Below are 27,355 nucleotides of genomic sequence, written 5' to 3'. Positions count from 1 at the left end.
TTGCCAAGGAGCCGCATGTTCAGCTCTTGCAATTACCAAAGCGTACCTGCTGTTGTGTGTCATGGCAACATATCCGGCGAGAGGGTTGTTTACCTAATACAGAAATCACACCAATGTGTCCTTGTAAATGATACCTCCTAGATGTATTAATAGTTGGTGGGCAGTTGTTTACAGTGCTTGGTAAAGACTCTGTTACAGTGATTTTAAATTGTATGTGTTTTGTTCCGCATCATTTATGAAGGCATACATTTTCATATCAGTCCAATACAGGGTTAGATTTTAATTAAATTGCTTCAGATTTTCTCACGGAAAAGTGCATGGCAGAGCACTGGTTGTCTGCAGCACAAAATTTTATATATGTATATAATTTTTTGTGTGTGTGTACCCATTATGGACAATACATATAAACAGAGTTAATACGCAAAAGTACAGTAGTGTATACTACAGTGTATGTTGTAGCCCTTGCAGTTTGTTTTTACTGAACAGCACTGAAAACCACATAGCTTGCACAACTCACAGGCACATTTAACTAAGTGGCACCAGTTGTGTGTTTTTTGGGACAGATTACCGATATTCCATATCAATTAATGGCAGATACTGATTTCGATAAAGGTTGAATTATTAATAATACAATTGTAAACCATCAGTTGAAACTGTAATTTGTAATATGAAACTTGACAGTGTATTTAAGCTTTAAACTTAACACCTGTGTCTCTCACTGTGCAGCTAGCTAGCCAGCCCAGCCCAGCCCAGGCCCATCTCCAGTTGAAAGCTCTAGTACTTTGCTTTATCAAAAGAGAAAAGGATTAAAACACCTCCCTGCAGCTTCTCTTTCTGGCAGCTTCGCCTGAATAAATGCGGTTTAGACTAGCCAGACTTGTTTGTGTGTGTTCCCGCGCATGGATACGGGTACACATGTCTACTGCAGGAATAGCCCGGTGTGCAGACTCCTGCTGTACCCTGAACACCAGAGGCAGGGTGGTAGAGTGGCTATTTTAGCTGTTGTGCATTCTACAGCTGTGTGGAATAGTAACATATTGGAAGAATCTGCTTTATGTGATGGCATCTATCTCTGTAAGTAAAGAGGTGTAACACATCACAGTACTGCTGCACCTGTTTTTCTCTTGAGTCATTTGGCAGACTAGTACACAGAACTGCAGTGCTCCTGTTTCTTTCAGTATGGAGTGTCATCATGGTGAATCAGCTTGTGAATTGTTTCACCCCTTGCAGTTTCGGTTGACGTGTGCCCTTCAGAGAATGTTTAGTGGGTAATCCTATAATAACCTTGCTGTAATGTAGGCAGGCCCAGCCCCTATGGACTACTGTATTTTAAATCAAGCATTCACTTGAATGCTCAGATGCTGAAACTCAGTTGAGTAAAGTAATCCATTGAACAGAGGTCACACTAATACTCAAAAACCCTGTAATTTGGATTACAGTTCCCATACTCACTCCAGTGGAACACTGACATACTGTATATACACCAGAAACTATTCTAATAACAATAAATACACTACCAGCTAACCGTAACATATTTTTATTTGAAATAGTTTCTCTAATAAATTGTAGAGCTGTGTTCAAGTTCTGATGAATCAGCAACAATAAGTGTACAATAATACATGTTTTACAAACATAACATGATAATCTTATGTATATTGGTATTCATACAAGGGAATACTAGCAGTATCTAAAATTCACTTACAACTGTACTAAATAGTATTCTATACAGCATGTTGGGATGTATGCTAAATTTATTATTTTGACTACCCATTCAAGTTCTTGGAAATTAAGCTGACAAACTGAATGATGTTATTTTGAAGTCCATCAAACATGTCTTTTATACTACAGTATATAGTGAACCTCAGAAATAACACACTGCATAGCATATCAATTCATACATCATTAATATAAGTTTGTAATTTCAATAAAACTGTTGAAGTCCACAGCACAGAAGCCTAAACTGTACACTGACTGTGTTACTTATTGTGCTGCTGGTGACCCTGCCTATCACACGGTACCATCCTCTTTGCACTCTGTACCCTGTCACAATAGAACTCTGTAACGCTGCCACACCTTTTTTTACTTGCAAAATTGAAGTCTAATTTTCCCTAGCCAAGTGTCTGGCACGTACAGTACGTTATGCATGTTTTACAAAATGGCTTTTTTTCATTACTATTTCTCCCATTTGACATAGCAACATTTTTTCTTCAGAACTGTTTTGCCATTGTGGAGCTTGTATAAATAAATGATACAGGACAATATCTGCATGAAAGAAGGAGAGAGATTAACTGAAATAGCTCGGAGAAAGAGAATGTTTTACAGACAAAAGTGAGGAGATTTCAATGTCATTAATTTCAGATTAACATGAAAGAGATGGAAATAAGGGTGTTTGACACAGACACAATGGGTTATTTAAAGAGAATGATGGGGAACAAACCATCTTTGAATCATGAACAGAAGGTGAATGAGTGGCTGGCTTACTCATGTTTCTATTGCTTCGTCCTCTTTTTAAACGGTCATGAAAAGCTTGCTTCAGTATTAGTTGTGTCTCTCATTTGAGACCTAACATTTATTATAGGTCAATAGAAAGATTGGCTGAGCTAGAGGGCCATAACCCTTAGTTTGTGCCCCAGGAATATTTGTAACTACATCACAAAACCACATCACTCCATCTGTTTTATTTGTAACGAAAGTTAAACCTTTTTAAACACGCTACTTGAAGAATGGGTAAGTCAAAACCTTCTGGAAAATAATATAAGCCCAGACAGAAGTGCTATCGGGCAAACTGAAAAACCTACCAATACTAGCAGGGTGATCAAACGTAGTTAAATACTACTTATTAATTGGTTTAAACATAACTTAAATATATCTGAAACAAAAACATTTTTTTAAACCATTAAAAAAAAAACCCTTAATGGCAAAAATCAAAAACCAAAAAGTGCTGGTAAAGTTTTTTTTTTTTTTTTCCTTCTTAAGTTGTGGTGCTTACCTAGGGGATAATTGATTGACTGACTGACCATTTGTGAAAAAGCCATTTGCTTCATTCTCATGCCAGCCAATCAGACAATTGCAGGCACCACTGAAAGTCTTTGGTTTAGGAGGTCTTCGATGACAGACAGTTTTTAAATGGTGCTGTAAATGGGGAAGATTTATTTATTTATTTATTTATTTTTGTCATCATAACTAGGGGTCTACCTAAATAGCGATTTCGTGGAAAATGTGAAATTCACCTCTTTTAGGGGCCAATGCATACCGGACAAGTACAGAGAGAAAAGAAAAGAAACCTCGTTTAAATGAACTATTGCACAACACAAGCAACCCAAACTACGTATCTTCCTTCTGTAGATAGGCCTTTTTTTATTCCTTTGTTGTTCTGTGCAAAAAACAAACAAACAAAAAAAGTCCACAAATAACATTTGCAAAAAACATGATCCAAAGCGGTTAATGTCCTTGTTTACTATTGAAATGACAACAAAGTTTTAATCAACCTATCAGAGCATCTTTACTGCTTTTCTGTGTCTTGTATTGTGCAGTAGGGGGTGGGACAAAGTTTGTGCTGCATTGTTTTGATATAGGTTGCTAAAATCTAGTTTTCAGCATTGGAGGTAAAATAGTAGAAATGGACGACAAAGCAAAAAAAAGCAAAGTCTCTTTCGGTGATTGATCGTATCAAGATATTTCCCAAAGAAACTGTACTTGCAGATGGAGGTAATTGTTTTGCATATCTTAATGTGTCTTTGGAGAAAACGCGATCGATTGCTATTTAGCTTCAGAATCGCATATTAAACAAAAGGCTACTACAGAGGCTGCTGAACAACATAAAATAAGCAGCTGTCAGAAACCAAATTGTAAAGTCAGCCCAGACAAAAGTATTCCTGTCAGCAAGTTAAATCAGTACCACAGTGATCTAGCACAGCCACCTCTCTTCAGTCTGCTGTTTACTTTTTCGCAGTTGGAATTTTAGACCTGAATAGCCACGTTTTCTTTGTATTGACTCTGTACTAATAAAATTAATTATTGGATGAGACAATTAATTTGTCAACGAACGTGCTGCATATATTGCCTTTATTAAAACATGCCAGATGCCCTTGGGTAACTGAGTTTTGGGGCTGTTTCTAGTCGATTTCCACATCTGTATAACTTGGCAAAGCTTTGCCTTAACACCTATTCAGTGGATGCAGAACATGCAGTCTGTGTATGGGCAAGTCAACTGCAGGGGGATGCTGATGCTTGCCTTTAACAAATGACAAGCACTCTGTTTAAGTAAGGAAGCAAGTATCACTATTTTTAGGCTTCATAGTGTTCTGAAATACTGTCTACATTGGTTTATTTAATGTTTAAACAGGCCTGCTAAATGTCAACAAAATCCTAATTTTATTCCGCAACCTACCGGTGAAAAATACGTAAATTCACCATGATTTAAGAAGACCCCTAGTCATAACAATACAGTCCCAAGTCCCATGCAAGTTCATAACCCCTCAGCTCCAAACTAGTGCCAGTGGAAGCGCATACTGTTACTTTTTCCTCTAGAGCAATCCTTAGAGAATGCAAAGTTGAAGAAATAGCCATTTTGATTGGACTTATGTGGCACTTAAGCCTCACCAAAGTGGCTATAAGTAATGCCTGAATGCATGACAAATGCAATTTTATTTTATTACAAAATCTGCTAAAAAATCCCCCGGATGCCACCGCATCTATCCAAACATATTCCCCCACGCAAGTTATTATGACCTGAACTTGGTACAAATAGCAAAAATTCAAATTTCAAGGGGGTTTATTGACCAGTGGTGGGACTTGAAACCAAGAGTTTTTCACAGAATTTGGAGTACTGATTCCTAAGGGTCTTACAGCAATACTTATGTTTTAGGACCCACATCCCCTACAAGGTAAAGGCTTAGGCTGAAGTTCGAGTAAAACTCGTCTTGCAATTTGCCAGAAGTGAGTAGGGAGCTCCTAGAATTTTGTTTTGAAAAGCCCTGTTCAATACGAGTAGAATGAGGTGCTACACATGATGGAACCATCTAAATTGCACCCAGGGTGATTTTTCTGATCAAGGTCCCTTTCTCACTTTAGGTTGACTTTTGCAAGGCCACAGGTCGGAGGGGACATTTTAAATAAAAAAAAAAAAAAATTGTGGCTAATTTCTGAATTCAGAATGTTTGAAAACCCCCAGGTGAGACGGACAGGCAACAAAAAGTCCCTTTTCTGGTTGAGTTGGCGTGGAATGACCCTTGTATAATATATGCGTCTAAAAACACCATCTCTCACTGTAAACTGTGTTATACAGTGGCAGGCACCGATTGAGCAGCTGCCCCAGTGCACCAAGTCCATACTGCTGCAGTAAAGGGCGTAGGAATCATTTAAAAGAGTAATGTGTTATTTACAACATATCAAATTCTAATCATAAAATGATTTATCCAAACTGCCCCGTCAAGCAACTGGAGAAATAGATAATGAAATGTGTGAAGAATCTGCCAGCTTTCTATCTTTATTCAACCAATGTGAGCAATTTTAGGAAAAAAAAAAAAACTCTGGTATAAATGTAGGTCCAATACGTATCTGTTTAAACTTTGTATAGCAAATAAATGTGTACATTTTTTACATTTCAGAGGTAGGTCAACAATTCACGGATTGTCACAAAAAATGCACAATGTCATTAAAATAGAGCTGTCATGGTAATAGAATAGGTGCATTGTGTGTTGCATGACACTATATGAGATGTAGGAGGCTGTGTGGTCCAGCGGTTAAAGAGAAGGGCTCCCCGGTTCAAATCCTGACTCGCTCATGGACTCTCTGTGACTTGTTATAAGTGACTCTGCAGCTGACGCACAGTTCACACACCGTACTCTCTAAGTCTCCTTGCTTGGGTAAAGGTGTCTTCTAAATAAGCACAAAATAATGAGCATGAGAGGCAAGGTCCAATGCAAGTCTCGCCATACAGGAATGTGGTTTCTGACTTTGTATCCTGTTATCTACCCACTTCCTGTTATGTCAACCAATTTCTGTCCAATTGTATTACTGCGATCTGACTGTGACCTACAGCACAAGATATGACTAGATACCACAAAGTTTAAATAAATATAAACTAAAACAAAAAAATGACAATAGAAAAGGAACCTGTGATAAAGTTGATCATAAGATTTAAAAAGCTTTAGTGGAGCAAAGGTTGTAAATCTGACTCCAACTGTCTACCTTCCTTTGACCTTAATTAAGCGTTACCACCAAGCTGATGGTGTGCAGTTTACAGGGAGGCCCAGGGAAGGGTTGCAATTACATGCTCTCTGATCAGTCCTGTGGGAGAGGTTAGTGCAAACCGATTAACACTTGAAACCCTACTGCAACTCCCTCACAACAAATAATGGGTATTCCACAACAACCAGACCCAGCCCTCCCATTGATTTCTTTGGAGGTCAGCCATTTTCTTATAACTCAATAACAGAAAAGATCGCACTTAGATGACACTTGCTTTAAAACCACTGCTTACTGATTAAGTAGCTAGACAAACAGGTGAATATAAATAAACCAATTGCAGCAAAACAGTGAGAATGGCATAGCTCAGACATGTTCCTCTGTAATAATGAAATTTAAGTTCTAATTTGTTGACTGGTGTTTCATTATTGCCTTGCAACATGTCATAGCAATGCCATTATCTTTTAATGAAAGAGTACAAAGCAATCCTGAGCAGTCTACACTTCCGTATAGAATACATCAGCCTTGTCTTTGTAAACATCCTGCAGTGTGTTTGTGTGCTGTATACAGCAGCAGTGTTTGTCTCAACAAATCTCCCAACAAAAACCTCAGTAAAAACAGGCAAAGCAAAATGTTCACAGTCTTCCGTCCTGGATCTGTGTGTTGCACTTTTAACTCTAAACTTCAGTGACTGTTTTTGGGAAGACCTAAGTTACAAAAGGGCAATTCCAGCAAATTGCCTCCAATTGGTTGATACATAATGTTGGAGAAACAAGCACTTTTAAGTTTACATAAATATTAATCATGCATGATAAATACTTACACATTGTTTAGAGTGGGCATAGTTCATTCCCAGCGTAGGAACCCCCCCCCCCCCCCCCCCCCCCAATATCTTTATTTCTAAAAGTGGCGTATGTTGGATAAAATGGAAAGAAGTTTGAATGAAATGTAAGATACATGTATTTGCAGGTCTGTACACTCTTAGTTTTAAAAGGAGCTTATCAGAGGAGGTATAGTAACTGGTAAATGCGAGATTGCAAGATTACATTTCATTGCACTGACGACAACCTTCTGACTGCTGGAATAAAAACAATTGCACATTGTTGAAGGAACTGATGCGCTCAAGAGGTAACATAAGTTAAACATAACGGAACAAAGGGCCACACCAAGATAACACCATCTTAGGCAGTGTGAGCCAGAACCAGTTTTCTTTATGACACTACATGATACTCTCCACAGGGGGTTGCCCGGGGTGATTGAACCCACAAAGAAAAGAAAGGAGGGGGCTGAGGTCAGTGTCTGCTTAATCAAGGTGCACTCAGCTCAGCTCACTTCTCTCTTTCATCAAGGCTAGTATTGGAGACTTGTCGATCGAGAAGTCTTGGAGGATCAAACCAACAGTATTGCATTATATTATTTAATTCTGTTATGTTTTGTTTTGAACTTAAGTTTTGCACCGTGCAGTTTGCATATGAATGTGTGATCTGTACTGTTTTGCTTTGAGCGTTATTTTTGTTTCCGGAATTGGCATGGTGATCCAGAGTAAGGTGTGCATGCAAAAGAGATGCAGATCTCATGCACCACATGGTGGGAATCTATTTGAAATGTGGAAAAACCTCCATTGATCTCATATGAATGTCCTGGGCACAGTAGGGCAGTAACATTTCAGCTCCCTTTGACCACGAGCCGAAATGTCTCGTCTGGTTTCACAAACCCCTAGGTCCCTGAAACCAAACCTAGCAGTCCACTCAGTACTGTTCTGATAAAGTAATTTACTTGTGGATTCAGCCAGATTTATGCCTGCTGTTACCAGCCAGTAGACCCCAGAGAGACCAAGGTGAAGGTCTGAGGTACTTTGACTAGCCAGCCACCTGTTTTAAACAGCCACAAATATGCAGTCCTATTGATAAACAGTTTATTCAGGTTTCTCTGCATAGGTCATAGAAGAATTTAAATAAAAAGCTGAGGGAGCCTCAAAGAGTGTGGTAAGTTGTGTGTGAGCGGTGAGAGCACTGGGGCGGATACGAATAAAGGGCATTGCTTCCTGTACAGAGCAGCCCTGCCTGTCGCCAGGGGGGAGTGCTGCTGTAGAGAGCCTTTGTGTGCTGTCTGAGATAGGAACTTTCCAAACACAAAGGGCTCTGTATACCAATATGTAGATGGCGTGTTGGAAAATGCAAATGCAGAACAATTAGTAACAGTCAGTGCAATTATATATCCTACAGTCAGAAAGTCTGATAAATTCATTAAATGAACAACTAAGTTTAGATGACCCTAGCATTTTATTTGCAATTGTGTCAGCCCTAATAATTCTTTGCAGATGTACTAGTATAAAAGGGCATACTAAAGGAGTCCCTAAATACGCAATTTTTTTTTTTGTTTTTTTCACCTGCGTTCGTTCTCTTTTGTTCCACCACCAGTCATTTCAGTTCAAGCCCCCATGTCTGGATCTCAAATGTATATCGTTCATGCAGTGCATTTCTTTCTCTGCATGTGATACTGTAATTTAGTCTTGCTCCAGGACTACGATTCAAGAGTGCACCAAGATGATGTACTGAAACTAAGAACTTGAGTTCATTCAGAGATAAAAAACTAAGGCACAGAGTAACTAGCCTACCCTAGACAAACATTTCAGGCAATACCTTCACTATTGTAGTCTATGCGGTAGAAAAAGTAAAACTGCTGATTTATTTATCAATTAGCAACGCTTAATAATACACACAGAAAAGGCGGTGAATACTTTTCAGGGTAGAGCGCTACTTTAAAAGATGCAGAGTCAAACAGAGTTAATAGCTGTAACTACAATGTGGAAATGCTGTGGCTGACCATGGCTGTTAACAGTCCAGGGTAAAGTTATTTGTGATGTGACAGAACTGAAAGCAATTAGAGACTGTCTGTGTCATTGTGTAAATTGAGAACCACTGTGCTAAAACCACAGTGCCTCATCACATCACCAGTTTATTTTGTCTGGCACACGAATCCCATCCAGGCTGTGGTTCCCATAGTGAGCTGAGCTGGGAAGGGCTAAGTCATGACAGCTGCGTGATTTCAGGGCTGCACGTATGAGGGCACAACCACTGCTTTCAGTGGGAAAGAAAAGAGTTGCTTTCTACTGTTTAGTTTTTAATTATGTAAGCCAATTCCACTATATTAGGTATTGTTTTGCAATAATTTTAAAATTGCATGTATAACTGATGAACACATCTTTGTGTCTGGGGTAACTTCAGATGGCATTAATTTTAAAAAATGAAATAAATTGAAGAAAACAAGGCTGTAATAGTTTAAAGAGTGAAGTGTCCTGTTGCAATACACCACTGAACTTTAAATGTTGTACTGTATGTGACAGTAAAGGAAAAAGTCTTGTCTGTTTTATTAAACAGAATCATGTTGTCAACTGGACGCTTAGGCAGTAATTTCTTGTTCATTAATGTAAAATCTAAAACAATTAGTTGTAGTCTTTGGGATTGCAGTCCTGTGACAATCTACAGCACATGGTGTACACCCACAGGTGCCCATGGTACTGATGTTGCCAGCAACCCTTTTTTTTTTTTATATACAGCACAATGACTTATCTTTTCATCCACTACACTTGCTGTAAATAAGTACACTGCAAGTGGTCAAATTCTCAGTTTCTCATGGCTGTTTGTGTATTTGGAGTTCCCCCAGCTGACAGCCTCTCTCTTCTCTCCAGCTCAGCTTGCCGGGGGGGTAAAGGGAGCAGGTCCGGAGGGGGAGGATGAAGAGATTCCGGCGTCATGGGCAAGACTCCCAGCGAGACCGGCTCAAGCAGGAGCTCTTCCAGTTCAATAAGGTACAATGCTTCCACAGCTCTGCAGTTTACTCTCTTTCAAGTGTATATTTCACTTTGCTTTCATTCTCAAGGTGTCTACATGCCTCACCCACATGCTTGTGTTTTTGTATATGTAGAAGTTACATTTTAAAATATTAAGGCATAAAAAAAGACTTCTAGAGTAAACATTTGTACTTTGATTTATTATGTTTCAGTTCGATAATGATTGACATATAGAAGGTTGTTAAACCTGTGTAATTAATGTTTAAACAACAGTAAAGGAAACGGAAAGGTTTCTCTGTCACATGCCTTAAATGACCTTGTGTGGTCTTTAGATTAGGTCACTAGTGATTGAAACCTGTTGTATAAGTTGTTAAGTAATAGTGGGGCTACTGGCTCGTATTCCTAAACTAAACATATAGACAAGACAGGAGGGGTGTTTGTTTTTTTGTTTTATTTTGTTCTTGTCACTTGCTGAAGTTCTCCAATCCTGTGGTATGCAATTTTAATTATTTAGGCAGTTGTACTATTTCAGTCAGCCACAATCTCAATTAAGTAGATATTGTGTGTTGCAGGCACTGTTGTAGCTGAAACTGGGAGTCTGGAGATGATTCTTTTCCAGGGAGCTGAAGAAGCATATGCGATTTGGGGTTGGGGTGTGGTGCATATTTACGTTGTATATCTAGGATTTATGTCACAACTGTGTCCTCGCCAGTTACCATTTAAGAAAATACCCATTATCGCCTATAGTGTAATTATTAACCATAATAAACACAATACCTCAATAAGAACTAGCAATTCTGGCTTAATTATCCCTAGATTCGTGATGAAAAGAGATTAACAGTTAATATTATGTATGTTTAAGTATTTCAAATCAATCATGTGTATTTGTTACAAGAGAAAATGAAACATAACAATCCAAATTGTTATTACATTTATTCATATTCTCAAAGGAATAAAGGTTTGGCTTTATAGTTAAAAAAAACATGTATAAAGAAGAAACAGAATAAAACATTAAAGGAAAAGTAATGCATTGTTAAATGTTCGTAGTGAATCCTTGATGTGCTCTCTGGTCATAGAATTCTGCATTAGTGAAGCAGTCTTAATAGTTCATCATGCATTGTTCGGTTCAGTCATGCATTACGTATACATACGCTAGCTTCCAAGTGACTAAGTATGCCTGTACAGTGTTCAGCATCTAGTTGAATAGACACACATTACGTATTGTGACGATATCAATATCATGGCTTCAGTTCAGTTAATGGTAAACACACAATATAAGTTTGATACTTGTTGGTGCGATGTTCTTCAAAGTCTTCATAACACGGTCATCCTCTCTGTAGAAGTTAGTTGTCCGTGAAGTCTGTAGGCAAAAGCTTTTGTTGTTCCGGAGGGAACCCATCTTCTTCAGGACAGCTTTGAAGATTAAATCATTCTGTCTTTGTTGAAGAACTTCAGAGTTTGAGTTGAGAGCAATGAGATGTTTTTGAAGAAAGAGCGAATCCAGAGAAAGAGAATCCTTGTTTTGAGTTTAAATAACACAATGTATAGGCGTTCCCTTGTGCTGTAAACAAGTCGGTCCTTCCAATGGTTCACAGTATTTGATAGACAGTTGCGTGTCACACAAAGAGGGTGTGTTAGAAATGGAATGTATTCACCTATTTCGTTATCAAAGGATTTTACATTTATCATTTAAACCTCCTATTCAATATAACTGTAGTTACATTCATTAGAGATGAATTTCAGTTTCATTCGCTATACAAAATTACGATTTCAAGCATATAAAATGCATCATAATACAATGAAGGGATAACATTTAAAAATAGTTATTCGTTTTATAATATTCATTTAAAACACAATAAACGCTTCAGATTTATTGGGAAACTTACTTAAAATAACTACTAAACTTGTGTCCACAAGTTAGGCATGCATGCTTTTTAACCTGCGCTTCGGTTCATACAAAACCATGTCAGAACTCAAAGTTTTGGAAACGGGCAGAGATCTCTCTTCCTTTGAATTATGTCTCTATTTATCCATCTTACTTATTCCAAGACCCTTACCTGTATATTTTCATCCACCTTATATAGGTTTTACTTGTGCAGTTTTGAAAGAAACTCATGTTATAGCAAACATGTATTTTTCCTTTCTTAGACATGTCTGGCACTATACTGTTTGCTTACTGTGAAGTACTTGTGCACTTCTTTGGTCATTTCACCTGGAAAGTGGAATTGTCCCCAGCTGTTCAAAACCTTCTTTCCAACCAGCTGCTTCCTCCATTGACTGACATTTGTAGCAGCCACTTATGTACTTTGTCCTCAAAGCCACTGTGAGGTGAAATGACCTAGGAAGTGTAACAGTAACAGACTTCCTTAATGAAAGGAAAGCAAACTTGGTGTACTATAATATCTATATACACACACACACATATATATAATATATATATATATATATATATATATATATATATATATATATATATATATATATATATATATATATATATATATATATATATATATATATATATATATATATATATATATATATACACATACATACACACACACACACAGTGGCTTCCGAAAGTACTGACCCCCCCTTGGCATTTTTCCTATTTTGTTGCCTTACAACCTGGAATTAAAATTGATTTTTATTTGGATTTCATGTAATGGACATACACAAAATAGTCCAAATTGGTGAAGTTAGAACTTTAAACAATAACTTGTTTAAAAAAATTCTAAAAAATAAATAACGGAAAAGTGGTGCGTGCATGTGTATTCACCCCCTTTGCTATTAAGCCTGTAAATAAGATCTGATGCAACCAATTGCCTTCAGAAGTCACATAATTAGTTAAATAAAGTCCACCTGTGTGCAATCTAAGTGTCACATGATTTGTCACATGATCTCAGTATATATACACCTGTTCTGAAAGGCCCCAGAGTCTGCAACACCACCAAGCAAGCGGCACCATGAAGACCAAGGAGCTCTCCAAACAGGTCAGGGACAAAGTTGTGGAGAAGTACAGATCCAGGTTGGGTTATAAAAAAATATCGGAAACTTTGAACATCCCACGGAGCACCATTAAATCCATTATTAAAAAATGGAAAGAATATGGCACCACAACAAACCTGGCAAGAGAGGGCCGCCCACCAAAACTCACGGACCAGGCAAGAAGGGCATTAATCAGAGAGGCAACAAAGAGACCAAAGATAACCCTGAAGGAGCTGCAAAGCTCGACAGCGGAGATTGGAGTATCTGTCCATAGGACCACTTTAAGCCGTACACTCCACAGAACTGGGCTTTACGGAAGAGTGGCCAGAAAAAAGCCATTGCTTAAAGAAAAAAATAAGCAAACATTTTTGGTGTTCACCAAAAGGCATGTGGGAGACTCCCCAGACATATGGAAGAACGTACTCTGGTCAGATGAGACTAAAATTGAGCTTTTTGGCCATCAAGGAAAACACTATGTCTGGCGCAAACCCAACACCTCTCATCACCCCGAGAACACCATCCCTGGTGTTGGCAGCATCATGCTGTGGGGATGTTTTTCATCGGCAGGGACTAGGAAACTGGTCAGAATTGAAGGAATGATGGATGGCGCTAAATACATGGAAATTCTTGCGGGAAACCTGTTTCAGTCTTCCAGAGATTTGAGACTGGGACGGAGGTTCACCTTCCAGCAGGACAATGACCCTAAGCATACTGCTAAAGCAACACTCGAGTGGTTTAAGGGGAAACATTTAAATGTCTTGGAATGGCCTAGTCAAAGCCCAGACCTCAATCCAATTGAGAATCTGTGGTATGACTTAAAGATTGATGTACACCAGCAGAAACCATCCAACTTGAAGGAGCTGGAGCAGTTTTGCCTTGACGAATGGGCAAAAATCCCAGTGGCTAGATGTGCCAAGCTTATAGATACATACCTCAAGAGACTTACAGCTGTAATTGCTGCAGAATGTGGCTCTACAAAGTATTGACTTTGGGGGGGGTGAATACTTATGCATGCTCAAGTTTTCTGTTTTTTTTGTCATTTCTTGTTTGTTTCACAATAAAAAATATTTTGCATCTTCAAAGTGGTAGACGTGTTGTGTAAATCAAATGATACAAACCCCCAGAAAATCAGTTTTAATTCCAGGTTGTAAGGGAACAAAATAGGAAAAATGCCAAGGGGGGGGTCAATACTTTCGCAAGCCACTGTGTGTGTGTGTGTGTGTGTGTGTGTGTGTGTATATAAAATATAAATTATACTGTATTACTTCAGTTTTGCGCTGCAGGTCAGGATAGGTAAGATTTGTGGAATTACTTTCAACTTTACCCACTCCTTGCTTTATCTCTACCCCTTGACTCTTTCCTACCCCTCACCCCCTTTCTTTCCTTTGCTTCCCTTGTTCCCTCATGTCTCCGCGGCTTTCTGTCTCCAGACGGTGGAGCATGGATTCCCTCACCAGCCCAGTGCTCTCGGATACAGCCCCAGCCTTCGACTCATGGCCATCGGGACTCGTTCAGGAGCCATCAAACTGTATCCTTCACTCCCGTGCACTGCCTATATGTGTGTCATGATCTTTGTGCTAGGAATGATCTTTCAGGAAAGTTACCACGCAAGTAAACATGACAATTTAAAGTTGCTCCCCGTTCTCTGTGTGTTTCCCCTGCAATGAATCGCTCCCACAGACCCCCAGTGTTCAAAACAAGCCAGAGATAGTGTTGTACAAATATGAGATATTTCATAGATTAAACTTTTTTTTGACTTTGGGTCTGCCTGTGCCAACACATGCAAGTGTTAGTGTGTCAGTCTGTGTATTGCAGTGAGTGTGCACAGTAGTCTTATTCAGATAAGTGAAATGAACAGTGACACATTTTGTGTTTTGTATTTTTTTTCTGCTCTCTCGCTGTCCACTCCCCTGGCTGCTTGCTTGCTGACTGACTCAACAAGGTCGTTTTCTTCTCATCCAGACACAGGGTCGCTCTCCCATTATTCATTAACCAGAGATATCGCTGCCTTTCCACAGACACACTGTGGATGAGGCAGGTGGAACGGGGTGCTGTCCTGTGGCAAAATGGTGAGTGAATGCAGTGCAGTGCAGATTAAGCAGACACACAATGCTATCCAGGTGCAAGGGTGTTTACTGTAATTTACAATGCCCAGAGCCTTATGGCAAACGCGTGTAAATAATAAATGAATGAAATGATACAGTGGTGTGTATCACTTTGTTTGTAAATCTCCGAGTTTGACTCGTAACCAAAAGTCCAGTCTTTATCCCACCCACACGAAACACAAAACACAAACACAGTTAACAGTGAGTGAAGTTAGTGCTCGTGGTGAAAGTCAGTCCTCTGTGAAACAAAGGGGTGAAAGTGCTTTTATCTGGGTTGGTGCTGGCTTTTGCTACCGCTCCGGATTGTGTTAGTCGTCTAAATGACAAACAAACAGTTTTTACTTGACAAACAAACAAACACAACCCTTGTACTTTTATCACAGTGTCTCCTTTTGGGTTGTTCTAACCGTTACAAAGGAACAGATTACTTTCGCTACGACCCCTATTTATACCCACCCTCATGACCCTTTGGTTAACGAGCGCATCCGCTCCTCTAATCCGCAGATGCCACGCAGTTTCCTGTCCGGGTCTGCCCCTTTTCTAGACTGTCGACTTCCACCTACCCATGGGAATAAATTGTCATACCATTTAGTCCAGGGTGCTCTGTTCCCTTTACACAGTGCCCTCACAGGTCAGGAGGGAGATCTAACTCCAAGAATCATTTGATCTCTGTGACATGTCCACATGCTTATTTGTTGTGGAGTTGCAAGGAGTGCCTCCCACTCTGCTGCAGGGTGAAACGAGGAGAATCGGAGACTACTACCTGTAATGTAAGCAAGGTTCAAAACCCATACTTTTAAACCTAGAACCACCGATATTAGTCGGGAACAGGAATTCTCGTAACGAGTATTCAGGAATGCGTGTTCAGGTAGAGTGTGTGTGGCTGTTATGTTTTTTCCCATGGAATTGCACAAGCAGCGTAATTCCCACCCCTATGGCCTGCCTGCTGCCTAGTGGAACTGCTATGTGATCGTCAACTATTAGTCATTAGTAGATAAACCTGTATATAAAAAGAAGTATGTGGCACGCTGTGTGCAACTAAAGGCTGTGTTCTCAAGAAAGCTTTTGTTTAAACAAAGATTGTTACGTAATAACCTTGGCAGCATTCATCTAGTTTCTAGAAATGTTTGAACAGAACAGTGATGCCACACAAACAGGATGTACAGGCAATGTGCTTCTGCGCCTCCAACCTGGTCATATATGATGCATATGTACATTTATATAGTAACATCTGAACCTGTTCAAAGCTCTGAACTGTTCCTTAAGTAGCACAGATTGCAGTTGCCATTGAATTAAGACTTGCTTAAGTAATTGATATAGAAAGAATGACTGAGAAAGTGGGTAGTCCCTCACTAACCTTCAGTAGCTTTTCTCTGAAGTACAGTGTGTTTTTCCGTATGATAATCATGCTTTTGTATGACACAGTGAAGAGTGATGTTTCTTTAACTTGTGCGTGTCTCAGCTACGGGGCTCCAGGCGTGGAGTTCATGGGTCTGCATGAAGAGAATGCTGCACTTACACAGATACATTTCTTACCACGCCAGGTAATCCCCCTCCTGGGTTATAGATACAATCTAGCATTGTAGAACAGTAGTTTTAAATGTATGTAAAACTTCTATCTGAGACGATACAATGTAGTGAAATAGAGGGCTGCCGAAATATCAGCACTGCCTTTTGTAATTTAATAACCAAAGGATCAATTGAAATATTCCTCTCTGCCTGACTTTGTTGGAAAGGTGTAGCCATGCTTTCTAGGTAACTTTCTGCAATAGTGAACATTCCTGTTGCTATTTTAAAGTACTTTTTTAAAATTATATTTTATATTTTACTTTTAGTTTTAATTGAAAAGCTGTGTTAAACTATTATGTAATATTTTTCTTAAGAAAAACAGAAACAGCCAATTATTTATCATTCTTTTGTATTTGATACTCTATGATGAAGAAATGGTGCTGGGTTGTCCTCAGGCTTGATATCAGGGAAGCAGTCTATCCACCTGCACAGATGTAGTTGATCAGCTAATCAGATTCACTAATGTGAATTATGTTAAATTCCCTCAGCCACATCTGGTAAGAGTGGGTATCGGTCTCAATAGTTTTGGTACCAGCTGTCCCTCTGTAAGTGATCGGAGACCCCTGGCGGCTGTGCTTGGATAGGCAGTGGATGTGGAGACCCTGCCAGCTGGCACTCCCCCTGGGGCTCCAATACCAGCTTAGACTAAAGAAACTGTGGTCTGGAGTACGACAGGAAACCCTGCCCTTTTGAAATCTCTCTTCCACACGGCACACATGCTTTAGAGTTCAAACTCCTGTCCTACTGAACTCAGAGCTTCTCTACAGACAATTCTCTACAGAATGAGCTAATTTTGCTGCATAAAGTCAAACGAAACCTGCTGAATAATGTTATGTTTACATGTTGAATTGCATACCACTTTGTAGTTTTCCATATACTTAATGAAAGTCTCATTTCAAAATGAGAGTGCGTGAGAGATGTATTGCATACTTCAATAAGAGAACAATTCTACAAACTGAACTTGAAGGCAAACAACTATTTTGTCAGGACCCAGAAAGTTTTTGATAATCACAATAGCACCATATTGTTCTTTCAACTGCTGGTATTATATAAAAAAAAATACAATGAACCGAGTGAGTCGTCTGTCTTTCTATCTCTTCTCTCCCAGAGCAAGCTGGTGACGCTGCTGGATGATAACAGCCTGCACTTGTGGACGCTTCGCAATCATAATGGGGTGTCTGAACTGCTGGAGGAGGGGCGTTTCACATTGACGGCACCACCAGGGTAGGAACTCTGTACGCCTCCACACAGACACGGGGTTACTGACTGTTCAGCACATGTACACTGACTCACTCTATACACTGCACACAGTCACATGGTTATTTACAGTTCAATGCATGTACACTGATTCGCTTGGACACATGGTTAACATGTAATATTTATTTGAAACATAATTTAATAAAGAAAGCTAATTTGTTTCCCAGGGATGTGTCGGTACAATACTGCCTTTGTGAAAAGACAACATTAATGGCAACAAGGAATGGGCTTGTCATAACACACTGAAATCACAAACATTAAAACATGTTTTAATTTTGTTTGGAACTTCCTGTCTTACATACATTTATGGTGGGGGTGGGGGGGGAAATTTGGATTAATTTTGATCATTTTTGTTGTAATAACTGCAGAATGAATTGTCTGTTTCTGTCTGTTAAGGGATATGGAGTTAATCAATTTATACCCCACTTAAGTCATTGCTGGATTTTTTTTAAACCCCAGGGCTAACCACAGATAGGTGGTTGAAGCAAGTAATTTCACCTGTGCTATAAGAACCAGCTATGGCTTATCCTACAGGGGGAATGGTGACCCTTTCACATTTAATATCTATCCTACAAGTACAATGGTAACTCAAATATTATATGTTTACTGTAGAACTGCTAGTTCATTTTGGCCCAAATTATTTCTGCAGTGGTACATTATTTATTACATCTGTCCCACTAAGTGTAGTTTGAGTGCTGTCATTCTCATTTTTATATGTAAGTCTTTGCTATGCTGCCCACAGTGCCCCACCCAGTGTTACACGTGTGACGTCAGTACTGGCTCACTCATCTGGAAAGCTGCTCTATCTAGGCACAGAGGGTGGCCATGTTTTTGTTGTGGAGGTGCCTGTCTTCAGGGAGCTGGAGGAACGCAACATCAGTGTTGAGGCTGTTCAGCAGAGGTGAGCTTGTGTAAAATTTGGGGGGGGGGGGGGGGGGGGGGGGGGGGGGGGGGACTTCAATTGTTTGCACTCTGATTATGTGCACGTTTATGTGCAAATCATGTGTTGCATATTTACATATAAAATACTTGTTTTGTGGGTCATCTCAAAGGGGTCCTTGTTTAAAAGAGCTCTCTCTTTGTTTTACACTTTATAAAATCTGGTTACTTTTTACAGTATAGAATTGTTCAGTAGATGTAAGTGAAGTGACCTCAACATATGTGGACAGTGTATTTGCCACCCAGATAATATCCTAGGGTTTCTGGTTCCAGACAAAACATGAAGCTTATCCCTTCAGAGCCACACAGTTGTACTGTATTTTACACTCGCTTCCACTCTCTTGAACCCATGTCGCAGGGTCCCTGAGGAGTATGTGGGCCGTCGGAATCTAGAATCTGTGGAGGCCTTGATGGAGAATCCCCAAAACCCTGACCACATCCTGATTGGTTACAGCCGGGGTCTTATGGTACTGTGGGACCTTGAAGGAAGCAAAGCCACGCATCACTTTCTGGGGAACCAGGTAACTGTCTATAGTGTGTTGCAGCGGTTTTGATTATATAATGCCAGACACGGGGGAGATTAACATGTATCACTCTTTGGACCAAAAGGTTGTCTTTGACTTCAGTTAGTTAAGTTGAAATGAAGAAATATATTTGCATTAATGATTCAGCATTATATGTCAAAAAGCTTGCTTGGCTCACAAAACAATTACTTGAGCAAACTAGTAACATGGTTACAGTGTATTATAGTCTAACTGAATTAGAAGTGGAAAGAGTTTGAGGCTGATGTACAAAGATCTGTGGGATTGCATGGGTATGGATTTTTTTACAAGCAGATCTGTGTGATACCAGTAATCACGGCTCTCTCCCTCTCTCCTCCCAATCCCTTTCTGTTACAGCAGCTGGAAAGTGTGTGGTGGAAACGAGATGGGTGCCAGATCATCAGCTCCCACAATGACGGCAGCTACTGCCAGTGGCCAGTGTCCAGCACTGACCGCCAGCCCGAGCCTGACAAACACGAAATGCCTTATGGTGAGGTCCAGAGCAGAGAGCTAGCCTAGTCTGGGAGGCTGTTCCCGTTTCAAGGAGAGGGGCAGGGTGGACAAGAGAATGGCCTGAAGACTGGGAAGCGGTGTGGTCAGATAGTTAGAACTGTTGAACAGGATGCAGTGTATCCTAGTGGTTACAGATGAGGGACTGGGAGGCAGCTTCACAGAGAGGACAAGGGCTATAGAAACAATTCATTTAAATTGGTTCTGGAAAACAAAGGCCAGTTCTATAACAATAAAAGCAGAAAAATTTGACTTACAGCTATTAATAATTTGCCTCTATACATGCTATATAAATAGAACAGATTGCTGCAACAGTAATAGATTAGTTCAGTAAAAAAGCATCAAGTGTTTTGGAAAAGCAATTACTATCATTAAACACAAAATGTCATTGTATTAAACAATTGAAATAGGTATTGCTACACATGTTCTTAGACAGGTTTTTATGTTTATTTTGTATCAATATAATGGTCCAATTCTGTGGCGCAGGTTTTAATTTTGCCTTTTGGCACTTATGTTTCTGTGGTGCAGGTCTGTGCTGTGTGAAGTTGGGTTAATAAATGCAGATATAAAGAAGGACGCTATCTTTGTGCCATTGTATCCCATCATTCATGTGCTTCAATTTAGTGCCTAATATATATTTGCTTCACTATTGTTGTGTTCTTTGCCCATGCGGTTCAAGTGCTCTCTCTTTTGCCCTTGCAGGTTCCTTTCCATGTAAAGCGATTTCCAAGATCCTAATGCTGACGAAAAAGCAGAGGTAAACTTTACTACCTGGGCTCATCTTTGATTTTTGAATTGCTGGAAAATTAACTGGGTTTCATGCGCGTGTCTCATTTGAAATGTATACATGGCTTCATACTCTGAGTGTTGCTCCTGCCACCTGTGTCACAAACTTGTGCATACAGCTGATCTGTCTGCTTTCCCATGCTGCTAATGATGGCTGTATCTATTCCTTGTTGGCTGTTTTCCAGCACTCCCTTTGTGATCTTCAGTGGAGGAATGCCGAGGGCCAGCTATGGAGACCGGCACTGCATATCTGTCATTCACAGCAAGAAGCATGTGGCCTTCGATTTCACATCACGCATCATTGACTTCGTTGTCGTTAACGAAGGAGGGGAGGAGTCGGGTAGGACTGCCATGAAACCTCCCCAGTCTGGGGAAGGGGGAGTACAGTGCATGTTGCCATTAGATAGCAAATTCAAGCTTGCATTACTATCTTCTGCCCCCCCCAGGATATCTTAAGAAAAAATACCAAGACAACCACTATGTCTGTTTTTCTCAAACAGCTCAGTACATAGTTTCATAAAAACTGATTCAAAGGTAATATTATATTCTGAGCGCTGCTAATAATCTTTAATCTCTGTATTTAGGACTACAACAGTTAAACTATTTAACTAGCTATCCTAAGGTAATCTTTCTGCCATCTTTGCGGTTGAAGTTGGCTTCAAGTCTTTAGTAGTGTTGCATTTCAGATAACCTCATTTTTCATTAGTGCAGATTTTGTGCAGATCTGTAAAAGGTAGGTGTGAATGCTTCCGAACTAGTTCAAGTTCAGGGTTCTGTGTTTGTTAACTCTAGTGCCCTTGCTCACACTGTGTAACTGTCTGTCCAGAGTATGATGACCCGAGTGCCCTGGTGGTTCTGGCAGAGGAAGAGCTGGTGGTGGTGGACCTGAAGTCTGAGGGCTGGCTGATGATCCAGACCCCCTACCTAGCCCCCCTGCACTGCTCAGCCATCACCTGCTCCCACCACGTCTCCAACATCCCCTTGAAGCTGTGGGAGCGGATTGTGGCTGCTGGGAAGAAGCAGAACACCCACTACTCACGCATGGTACACCTGCATTATTATTGTACAATTGTTCAACTGAACAATCACATGCTCCCCAACTTCATTGTATTTTACAAACTTGCTAGTAATCTCTTTGTTTCCACAGCCTTGGCCAGTGAATGGAGGGCAGAATAAAGCACCAGACCCTCCCCAGAGAGACCTGCTCCTCACAGGGTAGGTCTGATATATACAGAGTCGTGATTTCTTTTACAATACTGCTTTGTCTATTTGTCACATTTTGTTGTCTCCTGTAGACACGAGGATGGGACAGTGCGTTTCTGGGATGCCTCGGGTGTCTGTCTGTGCCCTCTCTACAAACTGGGCACTGCAGCGGTGTTCCACACAGATGCAGACCCCAATGACAACATGAACCATGCGGGGGAGGGGGAGTGGCCCCCTTTCCGTAAGGTATGCCTCCTTCATACAAACACAGGATAGGCGATTGCAGATAACCATATCTGAGTTGTATGACACCTTGCTGAACTGGATGTCGGTGATAGTGCAGTATGTTGTGTTTAGATACACTATACACTGTTGTGTTTTATAAGCTACCTGCTGCTGAGACACATGGCACTCCCCTAATAAATCAGCAACCTGAAACAAGCCGAGATTTAACTTATGTTGTTCCAGGGGTTTGTTCAGTGTGTTGACGCTGGCTTATCTCTCTATCCTCAGGTTGGCTGCTTCGACCCTTACAGTGACGACCCCCGGCTTGGCATTCAGAAGATCCACCTGTGTAAATACAGTGGCTACCTGGCTGTGGCTGGCACTGCAGGGCAGGTGAGCTGGCTGCCCTGGAGATCAGGTTTAGTAACTCGGTACAAGAAAGAGCCAGTTAGGTCTGTGTAATAAAAGCAGAATCTGGGTTCAATGGAAAAGCTGGCAACACTTTTACTATACAGATCCTTTTTTTGTCTGAGGTTGACAGCAACACCCCCTGTGATCTGTTGCGGTGGTGTTAGAATCTTGTTGCTTGTTTTTGGGGGCCAGGTTGCATTCTTCTTTGGAGAGTAGCTTTCCATAGAGGCGGTGTGAAACAAGCAAGGGAATTTATAGCCACACTGAAATTTCACATGTTGAAACAGTCTGCTGTGAATCCCATGTGAAAAATACTCCTAACAATAATCAATGAACTAACACTGCTGGTTTAAGCGAGATGGTCTTGAGCATTGGAAACGTTTCTCAGGGCAAACATGTCTAAGTTAGCTGCAGTAATGAGCAAAGCTATCACTTGTAGTTTAAGTAGAGAAATAGAAGTCTGCTTTCGCCACAGTGAAAATAAACACATACAGTTTCATGTTATCTGACAAAGTTGCACATGTTCACTGTATCAGCTGTAACCCTTCTACCTATTATCGGATCAGTGACTGCCTTTCATCCTATTTACAGTGTTATGCAACAGTTCTGATCCCATGTATGTTACAAAATGTTTGCCTAGTGTGCAAGCTTTACCTTGCTCCGGATCCTACCCTCACCTTCCGTGGCAGTTTACAGGGGTCAAGCATTTCTGCTCTTTGTGCTGCAGGTGCTGGTGATGGAGCTGAATGACGAGGATGCGGACCAGGTTGTGGAGAGCTCTCTAGCAGACCTGCTCCAGGACCAGGAGGGGTTCCGGTGGAAGGGCCACACACAGCTGATCGCGAGAGAGGAGGCAGTCAACTTTCCCTCCGGCTTCCAGCCCTTCGCCCTGGTGCAGTGTCAGCCGCCCGCTGTGGTCACCTCCCTCATCCTGCACTCTGAGTGGAAGCTGGTGGCCTTTGGGACCAGCCATGGCTTCGGCCTCTACGACTACCAGCAGAAAAACAACGTCCTTGTCAGGTCCGAGGCAATGGCTTCATGTATCGCCTGTTTTCAGAGGCCCTAATTTAGCACTAATCCTGGACTACCCCACCTAAGATAACCAGATGTTAAAGTAGTTTCTTTAAGAGACTGAAGCTAGGTAAATAAATGGTATGATTCATTTCTAGTGTCAGTAGCTTTATTCCAGTTAACAAGAAGGAAAATCTTTTTATTTATGTACCACAAAATTGTGTTTAGCCAGAGAAGAAAAGGTTGACAGAACAAAAGATGATAAGCACATTTGTTCTACCATCATTTCCTCATCCTTATAAAGTGGAATGTGACACTGGACTGGGGTTGATGCAGCCGATGGAATCCCTCTGGAGCTGGTGTATAACACTGTGCTGCCAGTTGATTGTGCTGTGTGTCTGACCAGGGTACATTGTGCTTGCTAAAAAAGCTGTGTGGCCACGTGTTACAGTGCTGGCAAAACCAACCTTCTGAGGACATGGACCATGTCCCTGTCATTTTTATACATATATTGGGTTATTTTAAAACTTGGTGCAGAAGTTTATATTTTAGACTCAGACTTAATTATTGTGGTGCTCCTTGGAGAATTTACACTATATTGGAGTCGATGCAAACTCCTGTATTCCTGTATGCTAGCCTGGATAGTAACAGTATGTGTGTGAGGCTCCTGGAAATGTTGTTTGCAGTATGTGTCCTCTCCTATCGACTGCTGGAAGGTGTAACTCTATGTCTTCCCCTTATCCAGGTGCACCCTAAACCCCAGTGACCAGCTTGCCCTGGAGGGCCCCCTGTCCCGGGTGAAGTCAATCAAGAAGTCACTCCGCCAGTCCTTCCGCAGAATCCGTCGCAGCCGCGTGTCGGGGAGGAAGCGGCCTGTAGGGAATGCAGCCAAGGTGAGGAGGTGTTATGAATATGGAACGGGCTGGGAGCTGCATCCAAGTTATTTTTTCTTCACTTGATTAGTCTTCCTCCGTCTCTGTTTCTCTGGGCAGGTGCAGGAGATAAATGCACAGATGGAGAGGGAGGCTCTCCAGGAGATGGAGTTGGCCCCAGTCCAGAGGAAGATTGAGGCCAGGTCCTCTGATGACTCCTTTACCGGGCTCGTCCGCACGCTGTACTTCGCTGACTCCTTCATCCGTGACAGTGAGTGCATGTGCAGGAGATCTCTACCAATTGTTACTACCTACTCCAAACAATCCTATTTATAAAACCTGATCTGACATCTGTATCAAATATATTATTTCAAATAGCAATAGGTGTTTTTGTTTGTGAATAAGATAAACCATACCAATGAAATAATTTTTCTATATCCAGTAACCAAACATTAACTGTATCTCTCAAAACTTCAAGCAAGGATTGGTTCATTGGTAATCAAATGCTGTGTGATTAAGGACAATAGTAACTTTTGTGCCCAATTACCTGTCTGAAGCATTACAGTAGTAAGCATTGGTTTTAGGTGAGGTGCATTAATTAGTGTCATCTCTCAGCGTGAACAGCTGATCTCCACAGAAAACAATGGGAATAGTAGTGTCTGGTTGTTGCATAATATCAAATACTAAAGCATTCTGATATCCTTTTCTTAAACAGTTCAGGAAACCCGAGTTTGTTTATTTAAGCAGTGGTATGGTACCTAAACTGCTATAAAAATCTAAGTTGTGTTATACTAAAATGTTTATGGGTGTAAATGATTTTTAGGTTTTAACTATTTTTGGTTTGTGCTTGTAACTTCCAACAATTTTTGCCAGTACCTCTTAAAATACCTCAAGGGATTTTATTGTGGCTTAAATAAATGTAATTGAAATGTTTTCCCTGAAGGCTCACGAAGCACCCCCTCCCTCTGGGCCGGCACCAATGGCGGCTGTGTGTATGCCTACTCCCTACGAGTGCCACCTGTTGAGAGGAGAATGGAGGAGCAAATCACAGCAGAACCTGGTGAGTGACAAACTGGGCTCTCCAAGACTTTGTTACTGGCTTTTAACAGACCAATGTGTAATTGAATGATCTGAAATGTGTATTCATGCCATTTCAGCTTTTAAAATGTTCATGTCTAGTGCACACTTGGTTAACCAACAGCAAAATTAGTTAAGGTACAGGTATTAGTGACACTAAATCAGAATTCCAAAAATGATTATATTGAATAAATTTAAAGGCAGATGAGGGTCTGTTTGGGGAAAATGACTCCACTTAGCATAGGGTTTCTGGTTTTCTGCGTTTTATCTTTTGACCCAGGTACGAATCATTTACCTTTTCTAGGTGAAACATCACAAGACCTATTAACTGTGCAGCAAGTCGCAGAACATTTGGTACTTTTAATGCAGTATTAGGCTTTATGATTTCTCCCCCTAACCCCCCTCCCCTTGCAGCTAAGGAGATCCAGTTGATGCACCGTGCCCCTGTGGTGGGGATTTTGATTCTGGATGGCAGGGGTGCACCCCTCCCTGAACCTCTTGAAGTGGCCCACGACCTTTCCCGGAGCCCCGACATGCATGGCTCACACCACCTTCTGGTCATCTCGGAGGAGCAGTTTAAGGTGAGCGGGTTGACAGTTGTGGACAGTGTTGTAGATCAGAGCCAAGGAACTGGGGGAGAGTGGGGTCTAGTGGTTAAAACAGAGGGACTGACAGCAGTGTGGTCTTGTAGTGGTTAGAACTGAGGGACTAGGTGCAGAAGCTTATGGATTTGTCATTCAGGTTTTTATTGTCTTTTAGATGATTTGCTGCTACATGCAAGATTGACTGAGGATATTAAAAGATTAACCATACTGCACAGCAAAAACTAGTACTACCATGGTAATTGTTTATGATAATTTAACTGCTCTCCACTTTCCTCTAGATGTTCACATTGCCCAAGGTGAGTGCCAAGATGAAGCTGAAACTGACTGCGATTGAGGGCTCACGTGTGCGCAAAGTGTCAGTGGTGAGCTTCATCAACAGCAAAGTGGAGGACTACAGCGAGAATGGGCTGGCGGTGCTGACCAACCAGGGGGACCTGCATGCCATCTCACTGCCTAGTATTAAGATCCAGGTCCGCTACAGCTGTATCCGCAAAGAGGATGTGAGCGGCATCGCCTCATGTGTCTTCACAAAGTATGGACAAGGTGAGACGAGCGCAATGCAGTCCACACAGTCACTAGGTAAAGACAGCAACTCGTCATCAGAGTCCAGCTATGTACATCCGTGAATTGAGTTTGGTGGTCCTAACTTAGTCCTCATTGGAACTGGGCACCACTGTGTGCAGTCTTGGAGATCAAAATGTAGAAAGACATGGAAACTGAACCCTAAGATCTGAAACTGGGCTTCTGTCATTTTTGCATTGTAATGTGTGGAAGCCATTATTGCCACTGCTCCTCTTTATTCATACTCCAGTATATACTGTGCTTCCAATTTTGCACCTTTTCATCAATTAATTGGTTGCAAAGGTTTTAATATGGGGTGCCCACTCTCTCTTGAACATGTTCTCTCCCTTTACTCTTCAGGCTTCTACTTGATCTCCCCGTCTGAGTTTGAGCGATTCTCCCTGTCAGCCCGCTGGCTGGTGGAGCCACGCTGTCTGGTGGAGGCCCCCGCTACTGCCACGAGGCAAACCCTGAGCAGGGCAGCACCAGACGGGGCCGCTGTCAAGTCAAGGTACCAGCTTTGTTATGGAACAGAGATGTATGTCATTGTCAGGGATGTCCAACCTGTCTGCATTTTTATTGACTTTGGTGAGGTGACTAACTCTTCCACTGCCTCTGTTGTCTCCTATGACACTTGGGTAATGTGATCTTGCACATTTCACCGATATGCAGGTATATCTCAATCACTTCTGGTATCCCTCCTGCTGCCTTG

The 27,355-nt window shown here is 41.0% G+C and overlaps 1 protein-coding gene across 2 annotated transcripts in view; it reads left to right on the top strand.

Moving 5' to 3' along the window:
- Positions 1-27,355, top strand: part of LOC121295418 (LLGL scribble cell polarity complex component 2-like) — a 33,327-nt gene that overhangs the window by 2,361 nt on the left and 3,611 nt on the right. Inside the window, exons 2-21 of one of the 2 annotated variants that reach the window (XM_041220001.1) lie at positions 9,881-10,000; positions 14,401-14,498; positions 16,538-16,619; positions 17,753-17,868; positions 18,644-18,802; positions 19,199-19,361; positions 19,740-19,872; positions 20,595-20,649; positions 20,864-21,018; positions 21,505-21,722; positions 21,826-21,893; positions 21,974-22,127; positions 22,395-22,499; positions 23,245-23,537; positions 24,274-24,421; positions 24,521-24,671; positions 25,344-25,460; positions 25,892-26,058; positions 26,361-26,625; positions 27,004-27,154. In XM_041220001.1, the coding sequence (XP_041075935.1) occupies positions 9,926-10,000; positions 14,401-14,498; positions 16,538-16,619; positions 17,753-17,868; positions 18,644-18,802; positions 19,199-19,361; positions 19,740-19,872; positions 20,595-20,649; positions 20,864-21,018; positions 21,505-21,722; positions 21,826-21,893; positions 21,974-22,127; positions 22,395-22,499; positions 23,245-23,537; positions 24,274-24,421; positions 24,521-24,671; positions 25,344-25,460; positions 25,892-26,058; positions 26,361-26,625; positions 27,004-27,154 (2,873 nt within the window). In that variant the 5' untranslated portion in view covers positions 9,881-9,925. The remainder of the gene's footprint in view (positions 1-9,880; positions 10,001-14,400; positions 14,499-16,537; positions 16,620-17,752; positions 17,869-18,643; positions 18,803-19,198; positions 19,362-19,739; positions 19,873-20,594; positions 20,650-20,863; positions 21,019-21,504; positions 21,723-21,825; positions 21,894-21,973; positions 22,128-22,394; positions 22,500-23,244; positions 23,538-24,273; positions 24,422-24,520; positions 24,672-25,343; positions 25,461-25,891; positions 26,059-26,360; positions 26,626-27,003; positions 27,155-27,355) is intronic. The other variant, XM_041220002.1, reaches the window with a different exon arrangement.

This window comes from Polyodon spathula, chromosome 20 (assembly GCF_017654505.1).
Source record: "Polyodon spathula isolate WHYD16114869_AA chromosome 20, ASM1765450v1, whole genome shotgun sequence".
NCBI lineage: Eukaryota > Metazoa > Chordata > Actinopteri > Acipenseriformes > Polyodontidae > Polyodon > Polyodon spathula.
This window is presented reverse-complemented; position numbering and strand designations above follow the sequence as displayed.